Below are 24,623 nucleotides of genomic sequence, written 5' to 3'. Positions count from 1 at the left end.
GGTCTGCCGACAACTCGCGCGCTTCATTCGCAGAGTAAACCTGAAGTGCCTCCACACAGAAAAATGAAGATTACAGAAAACGGAGCATTTACGGGATGTTTTCGCTTTCAAATGGCTTAAATCTCCCATTTAAGCACTTCTCCTGTTTCTCCGCGTCGTCTGGGCCAGCTGGATTCCTCCGGTCCGTATTTTTCGGGTCCGGCGAACTTTGATATTTTGAGGGGAGAAGCTGCGCTGCTAGCGGACGAACTTTAACGGTCGCTTTTCACCCTGACGCGACAAACATTACCCTGAGGAGGCAATTTACACCCTCGAAAGCTCGGAATATGTGGTTAGAGCTTAATTGTGTGAAGTTATTTTAACTGTCAGTAATCATATTCATGACTATAAATTTACTGAATAACGTTAACTCGAATTAACCGTCGTTTTTTTACTGAGCTAGCGTTAAGTACGTTAACTCGACGCCACCGCCGCTCAGAGCCAGTGTGTTCTGAAGAGCGTGACAGACTTCTAGCTGGGATGGACGTTTGTGTTCTCAGAGTGGAAAAATAAGTCCGGACCCCCGGAGAGTTGCCTCTTAACGGTTCTAGTTAAGTTCTAAGACCACTTTCAGTCGCAGCGGGAGCTAATGAGGGCTGCATGGCTGAAGAATGCCGGAGCGGAGCGCCGCCGGTCCTAGACCGCTGCCTGGCCCCATGTCCCTATGGCGGGGCGCCGCCTTCATCTCCCTCCTGGCGGCCGTGCTCGCGGCGGAGCCCCGCGGCTGGCTGCTGGTCGACAAGGGGCCCTTCCACCGCGCCAGAGACTTCACAGAGTTCGCCGAGCGCCACCAGCACGGCTTCACCACCAGATACAAGATTTACAGGTAAGCTAACTCGGCTTTGCGTGTGATGTTTTGTCTCCCTACAGAGATTCAACTTTTCCAGCTCTTTCCGTCAGTCCTCGGTTTGGTGCACCATTTGGTTACACTATGTAAAAAGATGATTCTTCACTGGTTCTTTAATAAAGTGAATCTATATAGAACCATAAACACCCAAAGAACCATTTGCATGCTTTTGTGGTTTCTTGCATGGTGAAATAGTGTGGTCTGTTTTTGGAAATAGCCCTATATAACATATTAAAGGGTTCTGCTACAGTTAGAGTATCAAGCTTCTCACAATAGAAAAACCATTTCAGTGCTATGTACAGTAGAACCGTTTAAAAAAGCAGCCATAAACGGCACATTTTCCAGTAATCTGATGAATCAATTTCCCATATAAAGAATCATTTAAGCATGCAAATGATTTCTAAGACTTCATAGATCTATACAGAACCATTGTCAGTACTACAGAACAACTGAAGAACCCTGGTCTTAAAGAGTGTACCGGTACATGCTTCTTAATCGTGCTCATGAGCAGGTATTGGGACATTTTCTGGTTGTGATGCTGAGCTTTGTCATGTGATATGATGCACTTTATTGTCAGATTTCTCTGAAATTTGTCTTGCATCACAGTGGCTCCACCGGGGGGTTGGTGGGGGCATGGGAGGTCACATAACACACCAATGCACTTTACGCCATCACCAGCTTGCACAGTGTTCCCCACTACATCCTAATACTGCGCAGTAATGTTTCTACAAATGTATTTGTCTAGACAGTATCACAACTAAGGGCTAAAAGAGTTCCTAAACCTATCAAGTCAAGTGTTGACTTCAGTACTCTTAGGCAAAATGGTGTATTCACCATATGGCACATGCGATCTATCAGACACAATACTGCATGCTAATCTTTCTGCACTTTTCCTATAGGCTGTTGTAAAACCGTCCTGCAAAGATTTATTTAATGCCATACGACTACTTTTACCAATCTGACCTGGTCATCCAATACAGATGTAATGTATACAAGGAGGGCAAGAGAATACAGCTCTCCCTCACTGAATTTTTCCTCTCTAATACCCTTTTTTCTAATGTTTACAGACCACTACAGACCCCCTCCCTCACACACCTTTCCCTAGTGGGTACATACATTCATATGCATGGGCATAGCATGCATATATCTAAAGCAGCATGCAGGAATTTGCTGTTGGAATTGTCGTTGATTCATGAAACCCATGGCTCTTTTTCCGCCAAGCGAAGAGAAATTTTAATGGAAAAAAAACAAAAGATTCTTTCATCCATGTACCACCCAGCCGTGCAGTAGAGCCTCCCCTGATTAGAGCACTGGCTTCAGTTTCCACTTGACCCCATCTTCATTTGCTCCTTTGCTCTCTGCTCTTGATTACATGGTGCCTTTTGGCTTTTGATTATGTGACGGCTTCAGGACTGCACGGGAGGCTCTTGGGCAGTTCTTGAGCCGAGCACCCTTTTACCCCTCTGGCCTCTCTATGGTGATCACTGGTTAGCTCGCTGCTGTAGTGCTCATCAGATCTCTCCACACCCATTCAGAGCCTCTCTCGTTGGGGTGATTGGCGGTAATGACACCCTTCATGCAGTCGATGATTGCTCCCTGCCTGCATTTGATTCCTTCATACGAGTGATTCTCCTGGCTCCCCTGAGCCCAGAGGTTTGTGTTGACTGAAGCCACTGAGCAGGGGCCAGCACTCTTTCTGATCTCCAGGGGAAGCTTTCTTCAGCCAGAGTCCTGAACCTTTCATCTGTGTTGGCTCAGTATAGGGGCTGCGTTGAGAGGAAAGAATTGGCTGAAATTAAATATTAATATGCCTGTTCTACTGTAGGGTCTATTGATTCAGGTCTTGATCCTGCTTTGCTTGATATGTAGTATATACCTGTGGCCCACATACAAAGCAGAATCACCAGTGCTGAATTAACTGAGCATTCAGCAGTGTTCATTTTCTGCTAGTGTGCTAAGAGTCACATTATATTCTGACATAACAAAAATTAATCTGTAGGGACATTTTGCAGTCAAAAAGCACATTAGGTATGCCAGAAATGCCTAATTATGTCAAGTTGACTTATTATATTTACGAAAACTGAATCGTCACGCTTGTCAAAATAACTGAAATTTGGGAGGAGGACCACGCCTGAAAACACCCTCCTCCTTTCAATCTAACGGCCTATAAATTCTCACCCTTACCTTTTGTTTTCTGTGACAAAGTTTTCGCAGTCCACAGCACCACTCATCTCCTTCTGTTCTCCTACCACAGTTAAAAAGAGGAGGGGGTGGCCTTCTAGCTCCAGGCAGAACCTGCCCAGAACTCCAGCCCAAGAGTCTTTCCCCCTCCCTCAATCAGCTGTAAATTTGTTGAAGTATACTTACTTAAATAATTTTTCACTGTATTAGGAGTCTAACAACTCATATCACACTGTATCGTTCAACATAAGCCTCCTAATTCAATTGACATGGACATTGAAATATACATTCAGTATTATATACTGCTTATAGTACTGCATTTGTTTATCAATAAAAGACTAAATGCACACTTTTCTTAAGCATATAACACCTCAGGGCTAGAACATTATTTTAACTACTGTAATTAGTTCATTGTTATAGCTCTATCATGCTGATTGCTCTAAAAAAATGAGACATCACAGTTTCGTATCAAGTTATGAATTCTGTGAATTGTTACACCCCTGTCGTTAACATATGTTAATTTGACATCACAGGACAGGGAGGCTGAAAAAAACTGACATTGTTTGAGATGTGAACGAAATGATCAAATTGTAAGTCGCTCTGGGTAAGAGCGTCAGCCAAATGCCATAAAATGAAATAGGCGTCATGTTGAATAATGCAAGATTTATTTATCAAAATTTGAACAAGAAATTCAGAGGGATGTAGATTTTATAACCAATTTCACAGCTTCACCAATGTTCAGTATGCGCACCGCCTTGGGCCACAACACACAAGTTGGTAGTCCAGCTCCTGCCGAACACGCCGTGTTTGTGCCGTGTCCAAATCTGCTTTCAAGTTGGTGCATTTTTATTGAATTTTCTCGAAAATGCATGCTGCACACTGTTTGAGTTCGAGCATGTTCTAACACACAAAATGCTTTTTCATGTCTAGTGAACGCCATTCTTCAACCTGAAAAATAACTTGGTTAGTTTTTACACATTTTGTTAAAATTTGAGATCATTTGAGGGGGAATCGGCTGTTATTAGACTAGGAAATGGTGCTTTTTTTTGGGGACGCCTTGTATTTCAAAGACAAGCATTTGGCCCATATTATTCAGCTACATTGGATTTCAAATGAACAGAAATCAGTCACTGAACTCAGAAGAACAGCATGTGTGTTAATTGAATATGGTTAAACTTAGAATTGTAGACTTTTTTATTTAAAAAAAAATACCCCATGTTTGTGGAGTTTTAAAAAGCGTATGATTGGTATGCAGGTACTGCATCCGTAGAGATGGAGGAGAATGAGGTGTTTGCATATCACGTATTTCGCCTGAGTGTTTTTAGTGAACTTTAGATCGAATGCTTTGTTTTGGGTGTGTTTGAGCTCTGGCCCCAGGGCTAGTAGCAGACACTGTCAGACCTGCTTCAAAATCAGGAACAGATGACTAGCTGTGCTTTCTCTTGTCTGACTGTTGCACAAGTGCCTTTTTTGCAAAGGAAGAAAGATAAATGTCTTGACTAAAATAGAGTATTTTTACACAATAAAGAAATGTTTACATTAATGTTCTTGCTGTGTGTGTGTGTGTGTGTGTGTGTGAGAGAGAGAGAGACAGAGAGAGCAGATTTTTCAGGTTAGGTGAGTTTAAATTATCTATGTCTAAGAGATAATTGTTGTAGTGTCTAAACAGGTAAAACAAATTAACACTGGCCACTTGGGACATCAACCCAGTGAATCAAGTTAAGAAGTTGTGGCCAGAATGATGGAAACACATTTATCTTATATACGTTGTTTTATAATGAATGTTTCAGTACCAAAAATCAGTCAGGTGTTGCTTTTTGCTACTTCCACTCCATTTTTCAATGTACTATCTCAGAAAATACCATTTTCTTGTACTAAATTCTGCTACAGTTATAATTTCAAGTTGCATTGACGCCCTGTCTTGATCTCAGCCTTTTAATTTCATTTTTCTACTTTAAATAATGGTGAAAAGGTGCAAAAATGAACTTTTCCCACACTTGGACCCACGCTTTCCTGGACGGCACCCTTTTTTGACAGTGTACAGGAGGGCTGTATGATATGGACTGTATTCAATAAAGCTGTTGGGTATCGCATTGGCGATAATCGATAAATTATGATTAAAGTAATGTATGTTGCAGACTTTTTGATCTAACTAATCTCTCCTTAAAGCAAATGTAAAAATGCAGTATTACAAAAGCACCAGTCACTATGGCACAAAATAAAAAAATTAAATGTTAACAGCTGCTTACGTCAGAACTGCAAGCACGTTTTCTGTGCACTGAACAGCTGAGAAACAGTAAGCATTAACTCAACAGCTTGGATGTTAGTTAGGATGGAGTAGTTTTGAGCTGTGCTGTGTGTCTGCTTTACATTGGGCTGTTTAGCCAAATGGTTAAGGTACTTGCCCGCCATATGGGAGAGCAGGGTTCAATCCTAGTTCAGGGAAATATCTATTAGGCTTCTCACGGTATGCACTGGCAATATAATGATGTCTCTTTGGTGCTGCGAGTATAAGATAATTAGATCTGTTCTGTCATCACATTTTTTAACAATTTGTTTATCGCAGAAACTCATATTACCCTAACAATAAAAATACAATTTATCGTTCAGCTCTAGTGTTTAGTCACCAGGCTGATTGTTTTATTCAGTACTGTCCAGATGGTTTTTTATTCGGACTGCTAAAGATAATTACAGTATAATAGAGTTGAAAAGTGTGGGTCTGTACTTTTGAATATTGTGTTTTCTAAAGGAGTTAAACAGGGTAGAGAATCAGCTTGTGGAGTCTGCCTGTCATAGAGACACTATGCTTGACAAAAGATCACATCTTTCTCAAAACCATTCTCCAGTCACACATTTCCCCCCCCCACTCAACTCTGGACCCTCATTTTCTTTGGTGTCATCATTGTTGCCCAATTCTTTTTCATTGTCAGCATTGCCACTGGCAGTAAAGCCATATTTTAATAACCCAGCCATTGCAGCAACTATAAAGAAATGAAAGGAAGATGTGAGTTGCCGTCACATTAACTATTGCTGTGGTGGCGTTAATGTAACAGCTTGCAGATTTCAACAGAATCTGATTTGCTGCATTGAATTGTGCGTCTGATCAAACAGGCTCTGGATCTTGTTTGGGAGAGTGAATAGCAGTTGTTTTGTTATTAATGGTGGATATTTGTGAATGTTTGAAAATTCAACTGGTCTAGGTTTTTGTTCAAAAGGGAGAAGCTGCTAGAAATATCTCCAAGGCAGCTGCATTTTTATTGGCCAAAATGTGAAACAAAGACTTTGACCAGAGTGACAGGGGCGCCAGGCAATACGCAGTGTTGACCCCTGCCGCCATGGAAGATATTGAGGTATTAGCACATTTCAGGTTACAACAATAAGCCGTGGAACTGAAAAGAGGTAGAGATTCTGAGCGGATTACGTTTTGAGTGCTTCATGAAATATTACGGTATGCTTGGATGGATCTAGCACCTGGCTCCCCGCTGAAGCTCTTTACGTCTCGGCACAATGAAATACCACCTACAGTCCATGTCTGTATTGGCCAAGTGCAGAGGAGAAGTTTGGAAGAGAACCAGATCTAACATAAGGGTGGGGGGCTGGAGGAGAGCCAGACTTAGCTGACACAGTGCAAGCCATGAAACACATGATTATTATTGTGAGTAGGAAGACCTGATTGGGATGTGTTCATTGCTTTCATGGCCTGGTTTTGTCCTGCATTGCCTTCCGTTTTTAAAACGATGTGCCCACCCCACAGGGAGTTTGGCCGGTGGAAAGTGAATAACCTGGCCGTGGAGAGGCACGAGGACAGTGGTGTGGGCGTGCCTTTTGACCCAGACTTCATACACAACATCAGGCAGCTGGGAAGACGGCCAAGCCTGCAGAGGATAACAGACAGCATCATAAAGAAGTACGGGACACACTTTCTGGTCTCAGCCACGTTGGGAGGTAAGAGCGTATAATTTGAGCATGTATTGTCACTAAGCTCAGCTGTTATCTTCCTCAGTCACTGTTAACCATCACCTATATGCGATAGCAGTAGGGCTCTCTAACAGTAATAGCCACAATTATAGGTGAATGTCATCAGGTTGGAGAAATTGGATTTCTTAGTGGTCTTGAGCACTACATTCGCATGGGGTTAAATTCTACGTGGGGTGATGTGGTAGTGTAACTAGGACTGTGATTTTAGAATTACGATCATGATTTAATTGAAGAAACATGTTTTCTACTTGAAAAAAAACAAATGTGTTGTATTATGCACAAAATGGTAACCTATTTGGGGTTTTTACTTTTACTCCCATTGCATTCATGTACCTTGTGTGAGTTATTTTCCATAGACTAAATTCACACTAAAAAAGAAGTGTATTATTTGAAAAAGAAATATTATATTTTTATGAGTAATGCCTTACCTCATAGCCCCTTAATTTATGAAATAAACACACCGTGGATATCAAGTTCTGATAAGCTGGATCATCACTCATGAATGTGCTCTAGCTGTTTTGAGCTGCACTTAAAGTTAAGAATGACTAGATAGTGGTGGACAGTAACAAAGTAAATGTAATTTGTTACTGTTCTTAAGTAGTACTTTTTCCTCCACAACATTATGCAAAGTCTGTCATTCCTTTTTCTTTATATGTGTATAAAAACACAACATTAAAATAAAAGAAGCATGAAGCAAGATCAGGGCACAGCGCGCACTTTGATTTGAGCTTGTTTGTCATACCGACCTGGTGCCACAGAGTGACACTGGAGTATTTTCATCTAAAATGAGTTAATGAGTCTTGTTACAAAAATGATAATAGGACATTAGAGTCATATTTAATCTTTTAGTACTTTTACTTTCGATACTTAAGTACATTTGTAGGCAAATACTTTTGTATTTTTACTCAAGTGGAAATCAAAAGGGAGGAACTAATTCTTTTACTAGAGTAATATTTTACCTTGGGTATCTCTACTTTAACTCAAGTACATGGTTTCTGTACTTCATCCACCACTGCTAGATACCAGTGGTCACTGCTGGACTGAGATTACACCATAAAACACGAAAGCGAAGTTGGTGTTGACATTGGTTGCCCCACCTGCCATTGCCTGTATGAGATGATGGCCTGCTGGCTTTTATAGTACTCTAATTGTAGAAGGAGTCAGCAGCCAACAGTGTTATCCCTCAGAGAGTAATTACAATACGCACCAAGATGATCCCACGATCAATATCTCAGTCACTAAGTGCACCTTCTCTTGCTCTCATTTTGGCTGCACTGGGAGATCATTTAGAGCTCTACCTAATTCACCCTAGAACACCCCCCGACTAGACTCATTTTTCTCCAAAATGCATTTTCCCCCAAATATACGGTCCAGCAGAGTCAATTGGCTTTGGTTTCCTCTCACCCATTTAGAGATGAATGATACTCCCCCATCTGTATCATCCGTAAAATGAGAGATGATCCCACTGAGGTCCAGAGCGGGCCGTAGGGTTCTGTGGATTCCTGCTGGGCGAGAATATAGAGAGCTCAGACTGCTGCTTATTAGGAGCTGATTGGTGAGCATTGCGTGGGCTAATGGTTGTCGTTTCGCTCTCGGGCAGGGGAGGAGTCCTTGACCATTTTCGTGGATAAGAGGAAACTGAGCAGGGGCCAGCCAAGCGGGGGAGCCTCCAATGGTACAGTCTCAGCACTGACCCTGGAGGCCCTCCATCAGCTTGCCGCCTCCTACTTCATCGACAGAGACAGCACACTGCGGAAGCTCCACCACCTCCAGATCGCCTCCGCAGCCATTAAGGTACAGCCCTGCCTGAACAAAATGAGGAGAGTTGGCAGATGCAGTAGCTTCAGTTGGATTTGTGCCTCCAGGTGTGATGCATTCTGTAATGTCAGTCAAAAGTACTCTTTTTTGCATACAGTTAACAATATTTTACGGTGAACTCGAAACATGTGCATAATTATGAACAATCAGTCCTTTGTTAGTTTTTTGTACATGCTGTGTTAGAGGGAATTTGAATGTGTTGTAGATTAGTCTAAATGTAAATATCCTACTATATTAGGAGGATACATACACCGTCCAGGCATAACATTATGACCACCACCTTGTTTCTGCGCTCATTGTCCATTTTCTCAGCTCCACTTACTATATTGGTGCACTTTGTAGTTCTACAGTTACAGATTGCAGTGCATCTGTTTCTCTGATACTTTGTTAGCCCCCTTTTACCCTGTTCTTCAGTGGTCAGGACCCCCATGATCCTCTCAGAGCAGTAACGCTGATGTGGTGAAGGTGTGTTAGTGTGGGTTGCGCTAGTCTGAGTGGATCAGACACAGCAGTGCTGCTGGAGTTTTTAAACATCTCATTGTTAGTGCTGGACAGAGAATAGTCCACCAACCAAAAATATCCAGCCAACAGCGTCCTGTGAGCACCGATGAAGGACTAGAGGCTGACCAACACAAACTGTGCAAAAGCAGATGAGCTATCTGAAATTACATCTACAAAGTGGACTGACAAGAGAGGAGTGTCTAATTGAGTGGACAGTGAATGGACACAGTGTTTCAAAACTCCAGCATCACTGCTGTGTCCAACACACGTACCAACACAACACACACTGACAGACCACCACCATGTCATGTTACAGCATTGCTGAGAATGATCTACCACCCAAATAGTACCTGAGGGCCCTTTGGGGGTCTTGACCACTGAAGAACAGGGTAAAAAGGGGCTAACAAAGTGTCAGAGAAACAGATGGACTACAGTCTGTAACTGTAGAACTACAAAGTAGTGGAGCTGATAAAATGGACAATGAGCATAGAAACAAGGAGGTGGTTATAATATCTAATCGGTGTATGTGCTTGTAATTCACTACATCTTCTTGAGTGCCTGTAGTCTTGAATAAAATAACCAGGCTGGGTATGAAAAGTTTGGATACATGAAGTGCTGTAGTTGATTAATGAATGTGTCTAGTGTAGCCATCGGTTGCAGTGGACAATCTGTCATGCTGCACATCCAACATCAGTAGTCAGGTTGTGAAACTTCGGTAGCATTTCATGTTGTTTTTGAAAGATTACTGATAAAAGAGATGAATGGTTTGGTTGTGCGTGAAGTGAAGCTGTACATGGTAAAAAGGTAGCCTATATAACAGATGAGTTCTCTGAAAGCTTATCGTAAGTTTCAGGGGGAATACACTAAAAAGGGATAAACTGGGTTTAGAAAAATTATATTAGGACATTTACTTTTAGTCATGGTGCATATTTCAAAAGCAAACTGCTACCCAGGCAAACTCTAGGTAGACATTCCCTTGAGTAATTTACAGGCAAGGCATGTTTGGCTCGAGTAAAAAGTTGTGGTGTTTCTTCTTCCACTACTGAGATGATTTTGAACTAAGCTGCTGTTAATGAGGACAAAGCGGCTGTAGCGGCTTCTGCCGAGGCATGTATCACAATGATGGATGAGCCTGGCTCATCTATTCATATTCCTCTCCTCAGCAAATAATTCCACTCATTATTAGCCATATCTACTGCGAGCAAAGTGTTGGGCCTCAAACAGGAACGATACTCAAGTCGGTTTTGAGGAATGCTAAATGTGGCTATAGGCAGGCGATCCTTCAGTGTTACATTTATGGATGAGCAGGAGACTTGGGAATGGGAGTGCAGTCGAGAGTAAAAACGAGGAGTTTAATTATGATCCAGGAGCACCTGTGCTGTGGGCCTCATTCATTTCAGTTGGGTCTTTATTAGAGCCACAGATGGTACTGGTAACAGTGGACTGATCAGGGTGCCGGTTTGGACAGCATGATTTAGCACGAACAGGTTCAGGCTAACAAATGTACCAAACTTGAGCAGTCACATATCTGTAGAGAAGAATGGGCCTTGTATGCTTTATGTCAGACGGCTTCTGATATGATCATTTTCATCTTAGCCTGCAGATAAAGAAAATGACATTCCGAACAGCGATGGAATATTAAAAAAACATGAGAATATGGATTAGAACTAGAGAACACGTTGCAATGTTAGAATATTAAATGACACTTGAGAATACTGAACAGAACACCAGCGTGGACTGAAGTGGGAGTATTTTGATGATGGCTTCCATTGATGTAGCTTCATGAAAAGCATGTAAGATAGAGTATGTTCAGTTTGAGCTTATACTGTTGTAGTGCATGCAGGCTTTTTCTTGGGGCTCATGATTTTTCCACCTGGGTGTTTTTTCACCACTCCAACACCACTGCACTCTGAACAGTTCACAGACAGTCAAAACGCTTCTCTGCAGAGCAGGATATGCGTTTGAATACATTCAATAACACTGTTTACTTCTGTGCCAGAAAAGACCCCTTGACGACTGAAAACCTACAGCAACATATCAAGTAGTTTAAATAAACAAATAAACATTTAGAAATGTGTATCCATGTTAAACAAATCCCAGAGTTCCTCCTGAGATAGAGCAGAGGCATCTTTCATTAAGTTCTAGTTCCTCAACAGGTCCTAAGATATACATATATATATATATATATATAAGTCTTAGGCACCCAAGGCACATTTTCAAAGTCTATTTATTTGTGTAGTTTGTGTTTATTTGCTGAGAAAAGTGTTTAATATTTGAATAAACAAAATTTATAGAATATTAACTAACAATGATGTGTGTGTGTGTGTGTGTGTGTGTGTGTGTGTGTGTGTGTGTGTGTGTGTAAATATATATATATTAGTGATTTTGTGGATGTTAGTGTGTTTGTTTACCCATTTCCAAGCCTCTCCTCAAGGAAGCCCAGTATTATATGTAGTTAAATGGTTTGACCAATCAGTGCTTCAGTAAATTGTGCTCATGATGTAATTGATGATATTAACAAGTCTCTGTGGCGGCTGTGAAGGTGTCAGGGAAAATATGGATCCAAGAATTTCTTGTTACTTTTTATTGTTTTTATGTTTATTTGAATTATGAATATGACTTTATTCTAATGTATATTGTGATAAACTCACTGCTGAGGTAACTTGTTTAAAAATTTGCTTAGATGCCTAAAACTTTCGCACAGTACTGTAAATTTCATGACAAATGGACCAGAAGAAACTATCATTCTACTAACTATCATGTATCATTCTATTATTCTATGCAGTAATAGGCAATATAGTTCACTGTATCTAGTGTAGTGACATGACATTTATCTACAATGAAAGCAGTGATTTGACTTATAAGTATTTATTTTCTAAGAGTTTTAAAAATTAGAATGCATAACGTTAGCATGGTCGGCTAAAGCAGTGTTTCTTAACCGTGGTCCTGGAGGCCACGGTTCTGTTTTTTTCTTTTTTAGTGTTTATCCTGCTCCCAACACGCCTGATCCAAATAATCAGCCCATTAGGGAGCTCTTGCTCAGTTCAAGTGGACACGTGGAAGCAAGCAAAGCATAAAATATGCAGGGCAGCAGGACCATGTTTGAGAAACACAAACTAAATCGTTTGGGAAATGGACACTGAAAATGGGGAGCGGTGACACAGTACACAGTATTTAATTTTATTTTAGTTTAGTTCATCATGCTTTAGTTTTATTTGACTTTTTTACATAATTGAAAGAGATGAAACTGGCATTAAGACACATTAGTAGGATCTCACGAAAGCACATATTTTTGCAGTCACAAATGTATGTGAAGTAAAAGATCCCAAACAAACTGTACCTAAATACAAAAACAGAGTATATTATATGTTACTGGCATTGCAGCACTACTTCATATAGACTGACTAAAGGCTAAAAGAAAGGCCTGTACTTATTTTAATATTACCAGTTAAAAATTCAATTAAATAGTAATATACAGTATGTAACGTGGAGCGATGATGAAGCGGAGGCACGTGCTGAGAAAAGCTAGATTTATTCGGGGCAAATCCAGGGTCATTGTCCAAAAAGTCCAGGTGCAGGGTTCCAACACGGAGAGCAGGAGGGACGGACATAACGTTAAAAACACAGGATCCAAACAATACACTTTGCACAGAACATACAAAACATCTAACACAATCAGCACATCAAAGAAAGATCAACACAGACCAGGGTAAACACGGGGCATATAAAGCACAAGGGATTACAAGACACAGGTGGAAAACAGGTGGAAACAATCAGGGGCGGAGTCACAAAACAAGGGGGCAGGACGGTGAAAATCAGAACAAAGAAGCACGTGCACAACCGGAAAGTAAACAGAACACAAGCACATGGACAGGACTGGGAGGGGCTAATCGCGACACATATGACCGATATGTCAAATTCACCTGTTGGTTGTATCAGCTACGTTTGACATCTATTGATGTCTGTTACCAAATGTAAACACAGTCCACACACACACACACACACACACCTTCTAAGCCACTCACCCTTCTTGGTCACAGGGAGAGCTGGAGCCTGTCCCAGCAGTCATTGGGTGGTAGGCAGCATACACCCTGGACAGGTCACCAGTCCATCACAGGGCAGACAGACAGACATATACATGGTTGTGTTTAACCAGATAAATACAGTTCAGTTAATTGATTAAGGTTTAATATAGCTCTCAATGATTAAATGTACTGCATAAATACCTTCTTTTAATCCTGTTAATTGGTCGAGCTGGACAGTGAGAGAAATGTAACAGAAGTCAGACTGTTAAGCCATTTGTTCAACCCACGTCTACAGTACAGTTAGGGCTTACTCCATGATTAAAAGCTGGCTGCAAGGACTGCAGCTGTCTGGACTTTCTACTCCTCTTACTTAATAATTGGCGATCTTCTAAGAAACATCCCAACTGATTGTGACTACAGGGTATCACTAGCCAGAGCTGGGAAATCCAATTTAGAGTCAGAGTGCGTTTCTTGACTTCATAGCAAACAAATATGTTTATGTGGGCTCTGATGTTTAGGCAAAGGTTAATTTTTGCCTGTAAAAGAGGCCTTCAGCCCAGTCCCCCCAAAGACTTCTGTTTCAGCTCCCAAGACATCTGGTCCATTCAGTCAGGCTGAGCAGTTCATAATTAACTGGCTCAGGTCTTTCAGGAGCAGATGCAGCAGAAATATAAACTAGCTACAAAAAGTTCCTGAGTCCTCTTGACGTGGAGTCTGAAAAGTGTTCATTCATTTTGGAGAGAGAACATTCATTGCTGTGTGAAAAAACTGCTTGCGTGAGTAAACCTATTCAGGGCCGGTCTTCTACCGTTTCTTCTTTCTACCCATACCTATTATTTTCGAGTGGCACCCTAACCCTTTTGAAATGAGTTACAAGGAGTAGTGGCTGAAATCTTGCCCTGCAAAATATGACCTTTAAATTAAAACAAACAAAAAAAAAACATTGTGCCACAATTGGCCCCTCCTAGTCTCCCCCATGTGCTTTTTGTTTACTTTTGATCTTCCATGTGCGTGTTTTGGTTATCAGTCCTGCCCCCTTGTTTTCTTGACTCTGCCCCTGATTCGTTTCACCTGTCCCTCATCATCCTTGTGATTATTTAAGCCCTGTGTTTGCCTGTAGTTTTCGTTGGTCTTTGTTTGTGCTGTTTGTTGGATGTATGCATTGTATTCTCGTGTTTGGTTCTTGTTTGAGGTTCTGTGTTGTTTATCTCATCTGCACCCCGATCTGTTTGCTTTGGCTGTATGACCCTGGACTGTCTCGACCCTGATTTTGGATTTGCCCACAATAAAATTTGCTTATCTCAGCACGTGTGTCTGCCTCATCGCTCTCCGGCGTCACACATTGCTTCAGCTATTAGTGCTGCTCAGTACCCGGCGACCCGGCGCATTTTCAGAGAAGGCAGAGAAGGGAAAAGTTCAGCGACCTCGCTGCTGGGCTTTAGTTACATTTAGGACATTATATGTTTTCAAAAAGGTGGTATGAGACAATTATTTATAGTCGCCCACCCCTAATTCTTTGGTGATATGAAGCTGAAGTCGGCTCTTCATCAGCTTCTTGTTCAAATGTTCCTGTTCCAGCTTAAATGGTGCAGCAGTTACGTTCTGGTGCTTCAGGCATCAGAACTGCTGGACTATTTAAGGTGGAACGGGAAAGTTAGGTAGTTTTAGGGGCAAGGGTTGAAATGGAATTGGGCCTTAATAAGCCATAACAAAGCTAAGAAAGCATGCTCTTTACAGAAGCATGTGTGGAATAATATTAAATATAAAATATTTAATTACGTTGGTTTGTTTTTTTTTTTCTTTTTTGAGCTTTTTTTAATGTGCAGCTACTCACAGAGTGAAACAAAAGAGTTTCTTTGTTGAGCAGACTTCAAGGGCTTTAGCCTTCACTGACGTTGTGGTGCTGCGCCTGCCTGAACCCTGCTGAAGAGTTTGTGGCTTTAATGAATCTCCTTCCAGCAGCTTTAACAGGAACATGAAAGCGTGCTGTGGGTGTAATGAAGTTGTTTTTCCTTCTTCTCTTTCTCTCATACACTTTATGCTGCTCCTTGTCCTTGGCTTGTGCGTATGTGTGTATAACTGATGTCTAACTTTGCATAATTCTGCCCTGGTGGATTCTTCAGTATTATGCAAGAGCTGGGAACAAAAAAAAACACGGATCTGTGCAGCAATGCAAGGATTTTTAATTAAAGAAATGACAAAAGACTAATTAATTTGATCATAACATGGTCCCCTCCACTATTCTCTGAATAGTCAACCAGTTATGTGATTGTTCTCTTCAACACTAACTATTCTCATTCTTTTGCTCAAAGAATTACTGCAGACCATGGTTGTAAAGGTTACATTCAATTACCCCACCACACTATAATCAGTCATGTAATCTGAAGGATCATTTTACAATCTCATTTCATTCCATTGCTTTTGAATTACTCTCCATTGAAAAAAACTTATAAATAAGCACATTCACATTGCAGTTCTTCAAAACCCTTGAATGGATAGCCACAAAGAATGAAAAGTCTCAACTATGGCATTACTTTTTTTCATACCTGTAAGAAATTTAATGTCTGTTTTTATTTTAAATATCTAGTTCTCTTAAGCATACCCTGCCGTTCCTTATTAAAGATAACGGTACATGTCCATAGAAGAGAAAATGTTTGAGTTTTGGTTGTCATGATATACTTACTGATGGTTTTTTTTCCCATAATAAAATGTCTTCATTTTATATTAATTTTATATTCTTCCTGCAGGTAACTGAGACCAGGACTGGCCCCCTTGGCTGCAGTAACTATGACAACCTCGACTCTGTAAGCTCTGTGTTGGTTCACAGCCCTGAGAACAAAGTCCAGTTACAAGGTAGACACATTTTAAAGGACTGAAACGTCTTTATGAATTGAACCATTTGTCACTGTGTTTGCACACTGTGAAATTAGACCTCCGCATTTAACCCATCCATGCAGTGAAACACCCACATCCATGCACACTAGTGAACACACACACTAGGGGACAGTGAGCACACTTGCCCAGAGCGGTGGGCAGCCCTATCCACGGCGCCCAGGGAGCAACTGGGGGTTAGGTGCCTTGCTCAAGGGCACTTCAGTCATGGACTGTCAGCTGAGGAGATCGAACCGGCGACCAGGGCTGGTTCCCTAACCTCTAGCCCACGACTGCCCCCAAAGAACCAGTGCATTGGCCGGGAACGTATCAGCACTGTGTTCAGCGAATGTCATGATTGTGTACCATGCCATAGAAGCCACCTTATCAAAGCATTGCTGTGGATGTTGCCTAATTAACCAGAAAAGCATGCTGTGCCACTATTGACAGTAGTCACCTTTATCTTCTCTGCAATTTCAATTAAATGATTCGATGAGGGACAAGATTAAGACCTTGTAGGCTCTATATTTTGGAAAATCAGAAGTCTTCCTGGGAGTATTTGGCTTAACTTTTTTAATTTTACAGGGCTCCAAGCTGTTTTGCCAGAGAATCTGAGGAGCCGATTTGTCCAGGCTGCCCTGGGCTACATTGGCTGCAACGCTGAGGGCCAGTTTGTGTGCCGGGATGATGACTGCTGGTGCCAGTGCAGCAAGGAGTATCCACAATGCAACTGCCCCCATGCTGACATCCGCGCCCAGGAGAGCTACCTGGAGCACACCAGGGAGGCTTGGAGGCAGGCCAACCAGGAATTTGAGGAGTCAGGTGCTAAAGATGGGAGAAAATCTTTTGTTTTGTTGTGCAGTCTTTAGATTAGCTATTAGAAGCATTAATTCATATTACCATATCTCTGCTGTTTTAAGTATCTCTGTTGTTTCATCTTATTTCAAGGAAAATATGGGATGCAACACTTAGCATGAGGTATTGTATCAGGAGTGTTTTGTTTGCTGATAAAATTTACGTCAATGAGCCAAAACATTGTGACCACTCACAGATGGAGTGAATAACGTTGATAATCTCATAACAACGGCACGTCAAGGTCCGGAATATACTAGATGGTATCTAAACAGTCAGTTCTTGTAGTAGATGTGCTGGATGCAGGGAGAAAAGGGCAGGCGTGAAGACCTCAGTGGCCTTGACAGGATCAGAAACGACAAAGCTTGTGGGGTGCTCCTGTTCAGTAGTGGTGAATACTTACTGACAGTGGTACAAGGAGGGACAACCCATTTTAATTAGGAAGACAAGCCAGTGAAGGGAGTTTAATGCTCTGGGACAGTTTTTCCCAGCCCTGGACCTGGATTACAGTGTGCCCTGCACATTGCCCAACACACCTCATCTGACTAATCAGTTAATTAACAAGCCTTTCCTGAGGTGTAGTAGGTGTTTTAGTCTAAGAAAACAAAATAATGTAAAAGGGAAGGGTTCCCCAGGACCAGGGTTGGGAACCTGTGCTCTGGGCAGTGTTCTGCTGGGAAACGCTGGGTCTGGGCATTTAACATGTGCCACCTACATTGCTGACCAGGTACACCAATGAAAAGCAGTGCTTTGCCCCAATTGCAGTGGCATCTCAACACAATAATGAGCCCTACCACAATACTCGCACCGTTTGGAAATGGTTTAAGGAACATGACAAAGAGTTCAGGTGTTGACCTTGCCTCCAAATCCTTAAACTTAAAGAATGTGCTGCTAATGTCTTAGCGCCAGTTAAGACAGCAGCTTCGCAGGTCTCGTAGCAGCTCAGACATGCCTTGGCAGGTCGGAGCTGTTTCAGAATATTAAGTAGGCGGTCATAATGTTTTGGCTCATCAGTGTAATGGTCAGTGCAAATTATATGCTTTTCACTACACATAATGAGAAGGTATATTAGAACATGTTTATCTGCTTTTCTAGATGACATTCACAAATCAAATGAATACAAAACATCCAAAAAATACACACAACTAAATTAATTACTATCCCATTTGGCTAGTTCACATTTGCTTTGTGAGCTTCGTAATTGGATTTTGGGTCTGGCTCATTCATGTTAATTGATCGATTTGTCCCTCTGAGCAGATGAGTTCCAAGCTTTTGTGGGCAGACTGCCGACACACTTTGCCCTGAACTCCTCGGCCATTCACAACTTGTGGAGGGCAGATGCAGCTCTGCTGCAGCGCTATAGGCAGCTGGAGAGTCGCACCAACCTCCTCCTCAGTAAGGCCCGGCGAAGCGCCAACAGGCTGTTCAGCCTCAGCAGGAGGTGCCGCACCCAGCCTAAAATAGTCCTACAGAGGGAGAGGTAACTATTGTTGTCAGGTTCTTTACACATTTGTTATCGTGCTTGTTTGCCGGTTAATTATGCAAAATTATAGGCAAAAGTTGCGAGGCTTTTGGAAAACTCTAGAGAAAGGTCCTCGACCTCAAAGCCAATTAGCCAATATATGAGAATGTCAGGATGGAAGAGGTTAAAATTTGATTACCATGTTGTAAAAATGTACCTGCTAAAAATCATTATTAGTACATTATGATTCAACAGTGCAATGGTTCAGCCAAGTCTCTCTCACTGCTCTTTGTATATTTTACCTCAAATGACTAATGTGTTATTCCACCACCCACTGCAACCTTTGAAGCTATTAGTAGGCATTAGCAGGCTCTATTCATACCATTTATGCTTTCAAAGACCAGATCTGCCATCATGTAATGTTTGAAAGCCATTATCACCCATGCAAAATGCAAATTGTTTATTTGCTATCTATTGTTGTTAGATCATAGTCATTTGTTTCTTTTAGTGGTGCCATTGTGTTTCTCGTTGCAATTTGCACACACAGAGCACATATAATTATGTTTGTAGCTGCCTATTGCTTTGTTTTGTTTTGTTTTCCTTGGTTGTTTTATTGTTTCCCACTTTGTGGTTTTGTTGATTGTTTAATATATGCCATTCAGGTCTCTTGGCTACTGGCTGCAGCATGTCCTCTCCATTTTGTACTGTGGCGAGAGCAAGCGCCTGGGCTTTTACTTAGAGGAGACACGGAGCTGCCTCTGTCCGCAAGAATATGCTGTGTGTCAGGGCATGATCCCCTGTGTGGTGGGTGATGGGCCCCGCTGCACCTCCTGCTCACCAGACAATCGAACACGTTGCTTCAGCTGCAACCCTGGTTTTACATTGAGCCACGGAATGTGCAGGCACGCTGTGCCCGACCCCACGGACCACTACCTGGGCTTCGAGACAGACCTGCAGGACCTGGAGCTGCGCTACTTGTTGCAGCGACGAGATGGGCGTGTGGTCACACGTGCCACCTTTGTCAGCAGCGATGTGCGCCTCAACACCTGGTTCGACCCCTCCTGGAGAAAGAGGATGCTCTTGACTCTAAAGAGCAACAAGTTCAAGTCCAGCCATGTGCACATGCTGCTGGGGGTCTCTCTGCAAATCTGCATGACCAAGAACTCCACTCTGGAGCCGGCACTGTCCGTCTACGTCAATCCTTTCGGCGGGAGCCACTCGGAGAGCTGGACCATGCCTATTAATCAAAACGGCTACCCTGACTGGGAGAAGACCAAGCTAGAGATTCCTCTGGACTGCTATAACTGGACTTTGACGTTAGGAAATCGCTGGAAGAGCTTCTTCGAAACGGTTCACTTCTACCTGAGGAGTCGTATTCGGACCGACTTCGCTCAGGGGAACGAAACAGCCTATTTCGAGCCCACGGAGGTCACGGATTCGTCACAGAATTTCGGCTACATGAAAGTCAACAGCATTCAGCTCTTTGGCTACAGCATGCACTTTGACCCAGAAGCCATTCAGGATTTGATCCTGCAGCTGGACTATCCATACACTCAGGGATCTCAGGACTCTGCCCTGCTGCAGCTTATGGAGATCCGATACAGAGTGAACAGATTGTCTCCTCCTGGACCACTGCCACTGGACCTGTTCTCTTGCTTACTCCGACACCGACTCAAACTCTCCAGCTCTGAGGTACTGAGAATTCTCGCCGCACTCCAGGCTTTTAGTGCCAGACAGCCATACTATATGGAGTACGAGGCAACAAAACTTTGTAGTTAATAAGCGACGGTCGGATCCAATTTATTTTTGCCATTGATGTTTCATTGTACTGAGGGAAAAATTCAATTTCACCCACAGTCTCGCACCCAAGTACGTTTTTATGGTGGGGCTCATTGTTGTTGGTGTTTGATATAAACTGCTTTACTGTTCATAGGATGCAATATATATTTGATGTCTTTGAAATCAAATGGTAGTTCAGATGAAAAAGGAAAAGTTTTAGCAGTTTCATGAATCTTGCCAAGTTTGAATTAAATAAAATGGGTAAAAGCCTATTAAAATAAACAGTTTTCTTATGTTTTGAAGAGTGCATATTGAGTTTGGCAGGCTCCAAACTGAGCATTTAAAGTTCTCTGCAAGTGCCATCAAAATAATGCTCAAAGATTTCTGTAATTATTATATTTCTAAGCTTTCTAGTGCGATCTCATGGGTTTTCGAAGATCTGCGAAATTGAAACTGTAATTTTTTTTGTCAGAGACTTACATTCATCCCTTTGAAGTGCCCTCTTACCACAATGTAAAATTCCCAGGGGTGGCTGAGCAATTGCAGGAGCATCGTTTTCAACTCAAAATTACCTTCCATTTGCTAAACTGCTACTGGTTCTTAATTTTTATTCGATTTTTATGTAGCTACACATGGCTAAACAGACTGTTTCTCTGATACTTTGTTAGCCCCCTTTTACCCTGTTCTTTAGTGGTAAGGATCTCCATGGACTCTCACAGATCAGGTACTGTTTGAGTGATATGTTAGTGTGTGTTGCGCTGGTCTGAGTGGATCAGACACAGCAGTGCTGCTGGAGTTTTTAAACACCTCAGCGTCACTGCTGGACTCAGAATAGTCCATCAACGAAAAATATCCAGCCAACAGCGTCCTGTGGGCAGCGTCCTGTGACCACTGATAAAGGATTAGAGGATGACCAACACAAACTGTGCAGCAACAGATGAGCTATCGTCTCTGACTTTACATCTACAAGGTGGACTGACAAGATAGGAGTGTCTAACAGAGTGGACAGTGAGTGGACACAGTGTTTAAAAACTCCAACAGCACTGCTGTGTCTGATCTAAATGCACCAGCACAACATACACTAACACACCACCATCACATCAGTGTCACTGCAGTGCTGAGAATGATCCACCACCCAAATATTACATGGGGGTCCTGACCACTGAAGAACAGGGTAAAAGGGGGCTAACAAAGTATCAGAGAAACAGATGGACTACAGTCTGTAACTGTAGAACTACAAACTGCACCTACAGAGTAAGTGGAGCTGATAAAATGGACAATGAGCGTTATTTTTTCATGTTTTTTTTCTTGAAGCAAATACCTAAATTTATGGCAAATTAAACTGGTTTCTCTGTGTGAATCAAGCACGTTCGGCACATTCTGCTGTGTGATATCACACTTCAACACGTGATCAGCTGCTTTAAAAAGCCACATATGGTCCCTTCTTCTGCTCAGGCTGTGGAGCTGAGCTGTAGTGCTTAGAATCCAGGCTAGACTGACCTCCTTCAGTATTCTTCTCTCTCTATCATTCTGTGCCTGCATGATGGATGAGTGCGGGAGCCAGAGACACAGCGCAGCATCAAAGCCAGGCACCCTATCCGAGTCCATTATCTGAGGCGCTTCCCCCCCGGTGCTCCAGTCAGTTTAAAGATTACGCACTCTCTGTGCTTCAGCTGCTGTGGTGTAGCTCCAGAGACAGACAGCTAAGGGAACCTTGTCTGCAGTAGGAGATGTGACTATTAGGAAGCTCCTTATCTATTTGCTTAATCGCCACGACAGAACAGTTAGGAAATGAATGTGGCTGAATGATCATGTAAACCTAGCGGATGGTTGCTTATTTAAGCACAAACAAAGCGTATGAATACCTAAAATCTTAAGAGAGGCAATTCCGCAGAGCTCAGTGGTCACAGACGTCTGCAGATAAAGCGAGAGACTTACTGAGTGATTAAGTGGACCTCTAAACTGACAGTTCTAAGATCCCCAAAGAATCCAGCTCTGCAAACACAGCTTGTATTATTAACAGCACCACTGCCACAGTGAGAACACTCAGTGTTCTGTCTAGCAAGTCCCCCATCGCTCACACCAAAAATAATGACAGTTTTTTTGTAAAAATAACAAACCAGTGCTTTTATGGTAATTACGGCTTAAAGATTAAAGGCAAACGTGAAAACATAACTCGCCGTATGCTAATGAGTAGATCACATCACAATTATGCATGCGCGCTAATGATCTGGTAGCTTAATTCAAGTCAATATTTGGAAACAGACTTCAATGATAATATAACCTAGATAACTTTGTGCAAGGTCTAAACATCTTTAATATCAGAGAGTTTGTTCCAGTCTCTCTTTACCGCGGTTTAATCCACTGGGAGACCGAATATGACTTTCAGATGAGTTTATTAGCTGGACTTTCAAAAGCTCAAAGTAAATATATCTGCTTCTTGTGTGAAGAAGGACTATTTGTACGCTTGAGCTGCTTGAAATGGCCAGTTGTATTAATATTTGCGCATATAAGCCTTGGTTTGGACGCTATGACGGCGTCCGTGGTTAGTATCTTTTGAAAGCTCTTTTAAGTGTCTTGCTAGAAGCTGCATCCAGAAAAGTGTTTCTTTTATTCCTGCGTTTTTCAAACCTGCCAAACACTTGATAAGATGAATCCGTACTGCAAGGCTCTCTCTTGACCCTCTTAGATTTGTTCTAGACTTCAGTACGGCTTATTGGCGCGTGCTGTTCGTCTATCAGGTGAGCATCTGAAATTTCAAAGCCAGATCCTGAGCCTGTGTTACGTAGCAGACTCTGATCCCACATCTCCGTCACAACAAAGGGGCAATGAGATGAAAAAGCAGAAGTGGATGATATCAATAATCGCATTCTCTGAACAATAGATATTTTTACTGTGCCTCTGCAGTGTGATAAAGCCGTTTCTCCTATTTGCTGCGGTTTTAGCTGGTGCCCAGGGGGCTCGAGGCGTAGGCTTTTGTTAATGAAAAGTCCCAAAGCGAGGCTCTAAAAGCCTGAGCGATCAATGACAATGCGATGCGAAGCCAGGAGGGTGGGGACAAAGGTGGGAGAAAAAAATTGCATTCCCAGTTTTTCACCGTGGGGGCTTGACTGGGGCTGTTTTGTCGCCCAGGTGTGCATCGCTTGTCTTGCGAAGTAAACTATTTACAGACGTCTCAGTGATGGCCTGCCAGCATCGCAGCGAATGCAAGGGAGGTGTGTAAAAATATACAAGCTCGCACAGCGGGGACGTTGCGCTACCTGTGGTGTCTCGCGAGCTCCCTCGCCTCAACGCGTGCACGTGTTAATCAGCTGCATGGGAGAACTTCAGAGGAATGCACAAATACGCACACACATAGACGTAGAGGCAAACGCTGAAGGACCAGGAGTCCTTGAAATGAAATCACTGCAGGATAAAGTGCACTATTGCTGTGTTCAAAAGAAGTACCAGAAAACATTATTCAGGCACCACAGGCAAATCAAGAGGAAGCCTTTTAAGTTCACTCTTTTACCTTCAGACACAGTAAAACGAATTCTTCAAAATACTCTTAAAAAAAAACGTGTTTTAAAACACTAAAAGCATCTTCGCAAAATGCCTTAGTTGTTTAAAAGAATCTAATTCTCAAAATCTAATTCTGTATTTAATGTGCTACGACTGCTAATTCCCAACAACATCCCTCATCGTGAACACCTGTTTACTGGAGACAAATGCTTTTAAACTTCTTTACAAGCATCTAATTAAAAGTCAGAATATATCTGTGGGTAAACAGCCTCATGAGGGCTCGTGTGCACTGCTTGCCTCAAGCCTGCGCAATCAGTATAACACCAAAACACAGCATAATTCAAACTGTAGTGTGGTACCCACCAAACCACACATCAGAAACTTCCACCGAGGAATGAAACTCGCATATGAACCTATAGAAGGAAAAAACTCATTCACGATCCGATTTAATCGATCTACTGTGGATTGTAGATCTCAAACAGCTCTTCTAATGATCCCATCCATTAAAATATCAATTCAGCGGAAGCGTCAGATTGTCTTAAAACAGTCCTTGGGACTTGCCCCTTGTCTGGGACTGAAAATGGAGCGCAGTCCCCAGTCCAGCTGCAGCCTTGGGGGAATCTGAGTTTATGAAAAACCCATTAAAGGAATAACAAGCCACTACCAACAACATAAATCAACCATTGACAAACTTGTGCCTAAAGGGGACGACTGGGGACAGCCATGCAATTAAGCCATATGCAAAATCTCGCAGAAGAGGCGTCCACGT

The 24,623-nt window shown here is 42.3% G+C and overlaps 1 protein-coding gene across 1 annotated transcript; it reads left to right on the top strand.

Annotated features, from left to right (window-relative positions):
• On the top strand, window positions 1–20,635 carry brinp3b (bone morphogenetic protein/retinoic acid inducible neural-specific 3b). The gene is made up of 7 exons (XM_017700257.2): window positions 1–865; window positions 6,822–7,012; window positions 8,646–8,839; window positions 16,137–16,242; window positions 16,846–17,082; window positions 18,370–18,592; window positions 19,237–20,635. The coding sequence occupies exons 1-7, from the start codon at window positions 651–653 to the stop codon at window positions 20,351–20,353; spliced, it is 2,283 nt and encodes a 760-aa protein (XP_017555746.1). The 5' UTR covers window positions 1–650; the 3' UTR covers window positions 20,354–20,635.
• The last annotated feature ends 3,988 nt before the right edge of the window (window positions 20,636–24,623 follow it).

The sequence above is a fragment of the Pygocentrus nattereri genome, chromosome 2 (genome assembly GCF_015220715.1).
Source record: "Pygocentrus nattereri isolate fPygNat1 chromosome 2, fPygNat1.pri, whole genome shotgun sequence".
Classification (NCBI taxonomy): Eukaryota; Metazoa; Chordata; class Actinopteri; order Characiformes; family Serrasalmidae; genus Pygocentrus; species Pygocentrus nattereri.
This window is presented reverse-complemented; position numbering and strand designations above follow the sequence as displayed.

Excerpts from the sequence above, each read along its gene's own strand:
- brinp3b (XM_017700257.2), top strand. The coding sequence starts at position 651 with ATGCCGGAGCGGAGCGCCGCCGGTCCTAGACCGCTGCCTGGCCCCATG. Across the intron at positions 866-6,821 it reads ACCAGATACAAGATTTACAG|GGAGTTTGGCCGGTGGAAAG; the intron begins GTAAGCTAACTC and ends CCCACCCCACAG. Across the intron at positions 18,593-19,236 it reads ATAGTCCTACAGAGGGAGAG|GTCTCTTGGCTACTGGCTGC; the intron begins GTAACTATTGTT and ends TATGCCATTCAG.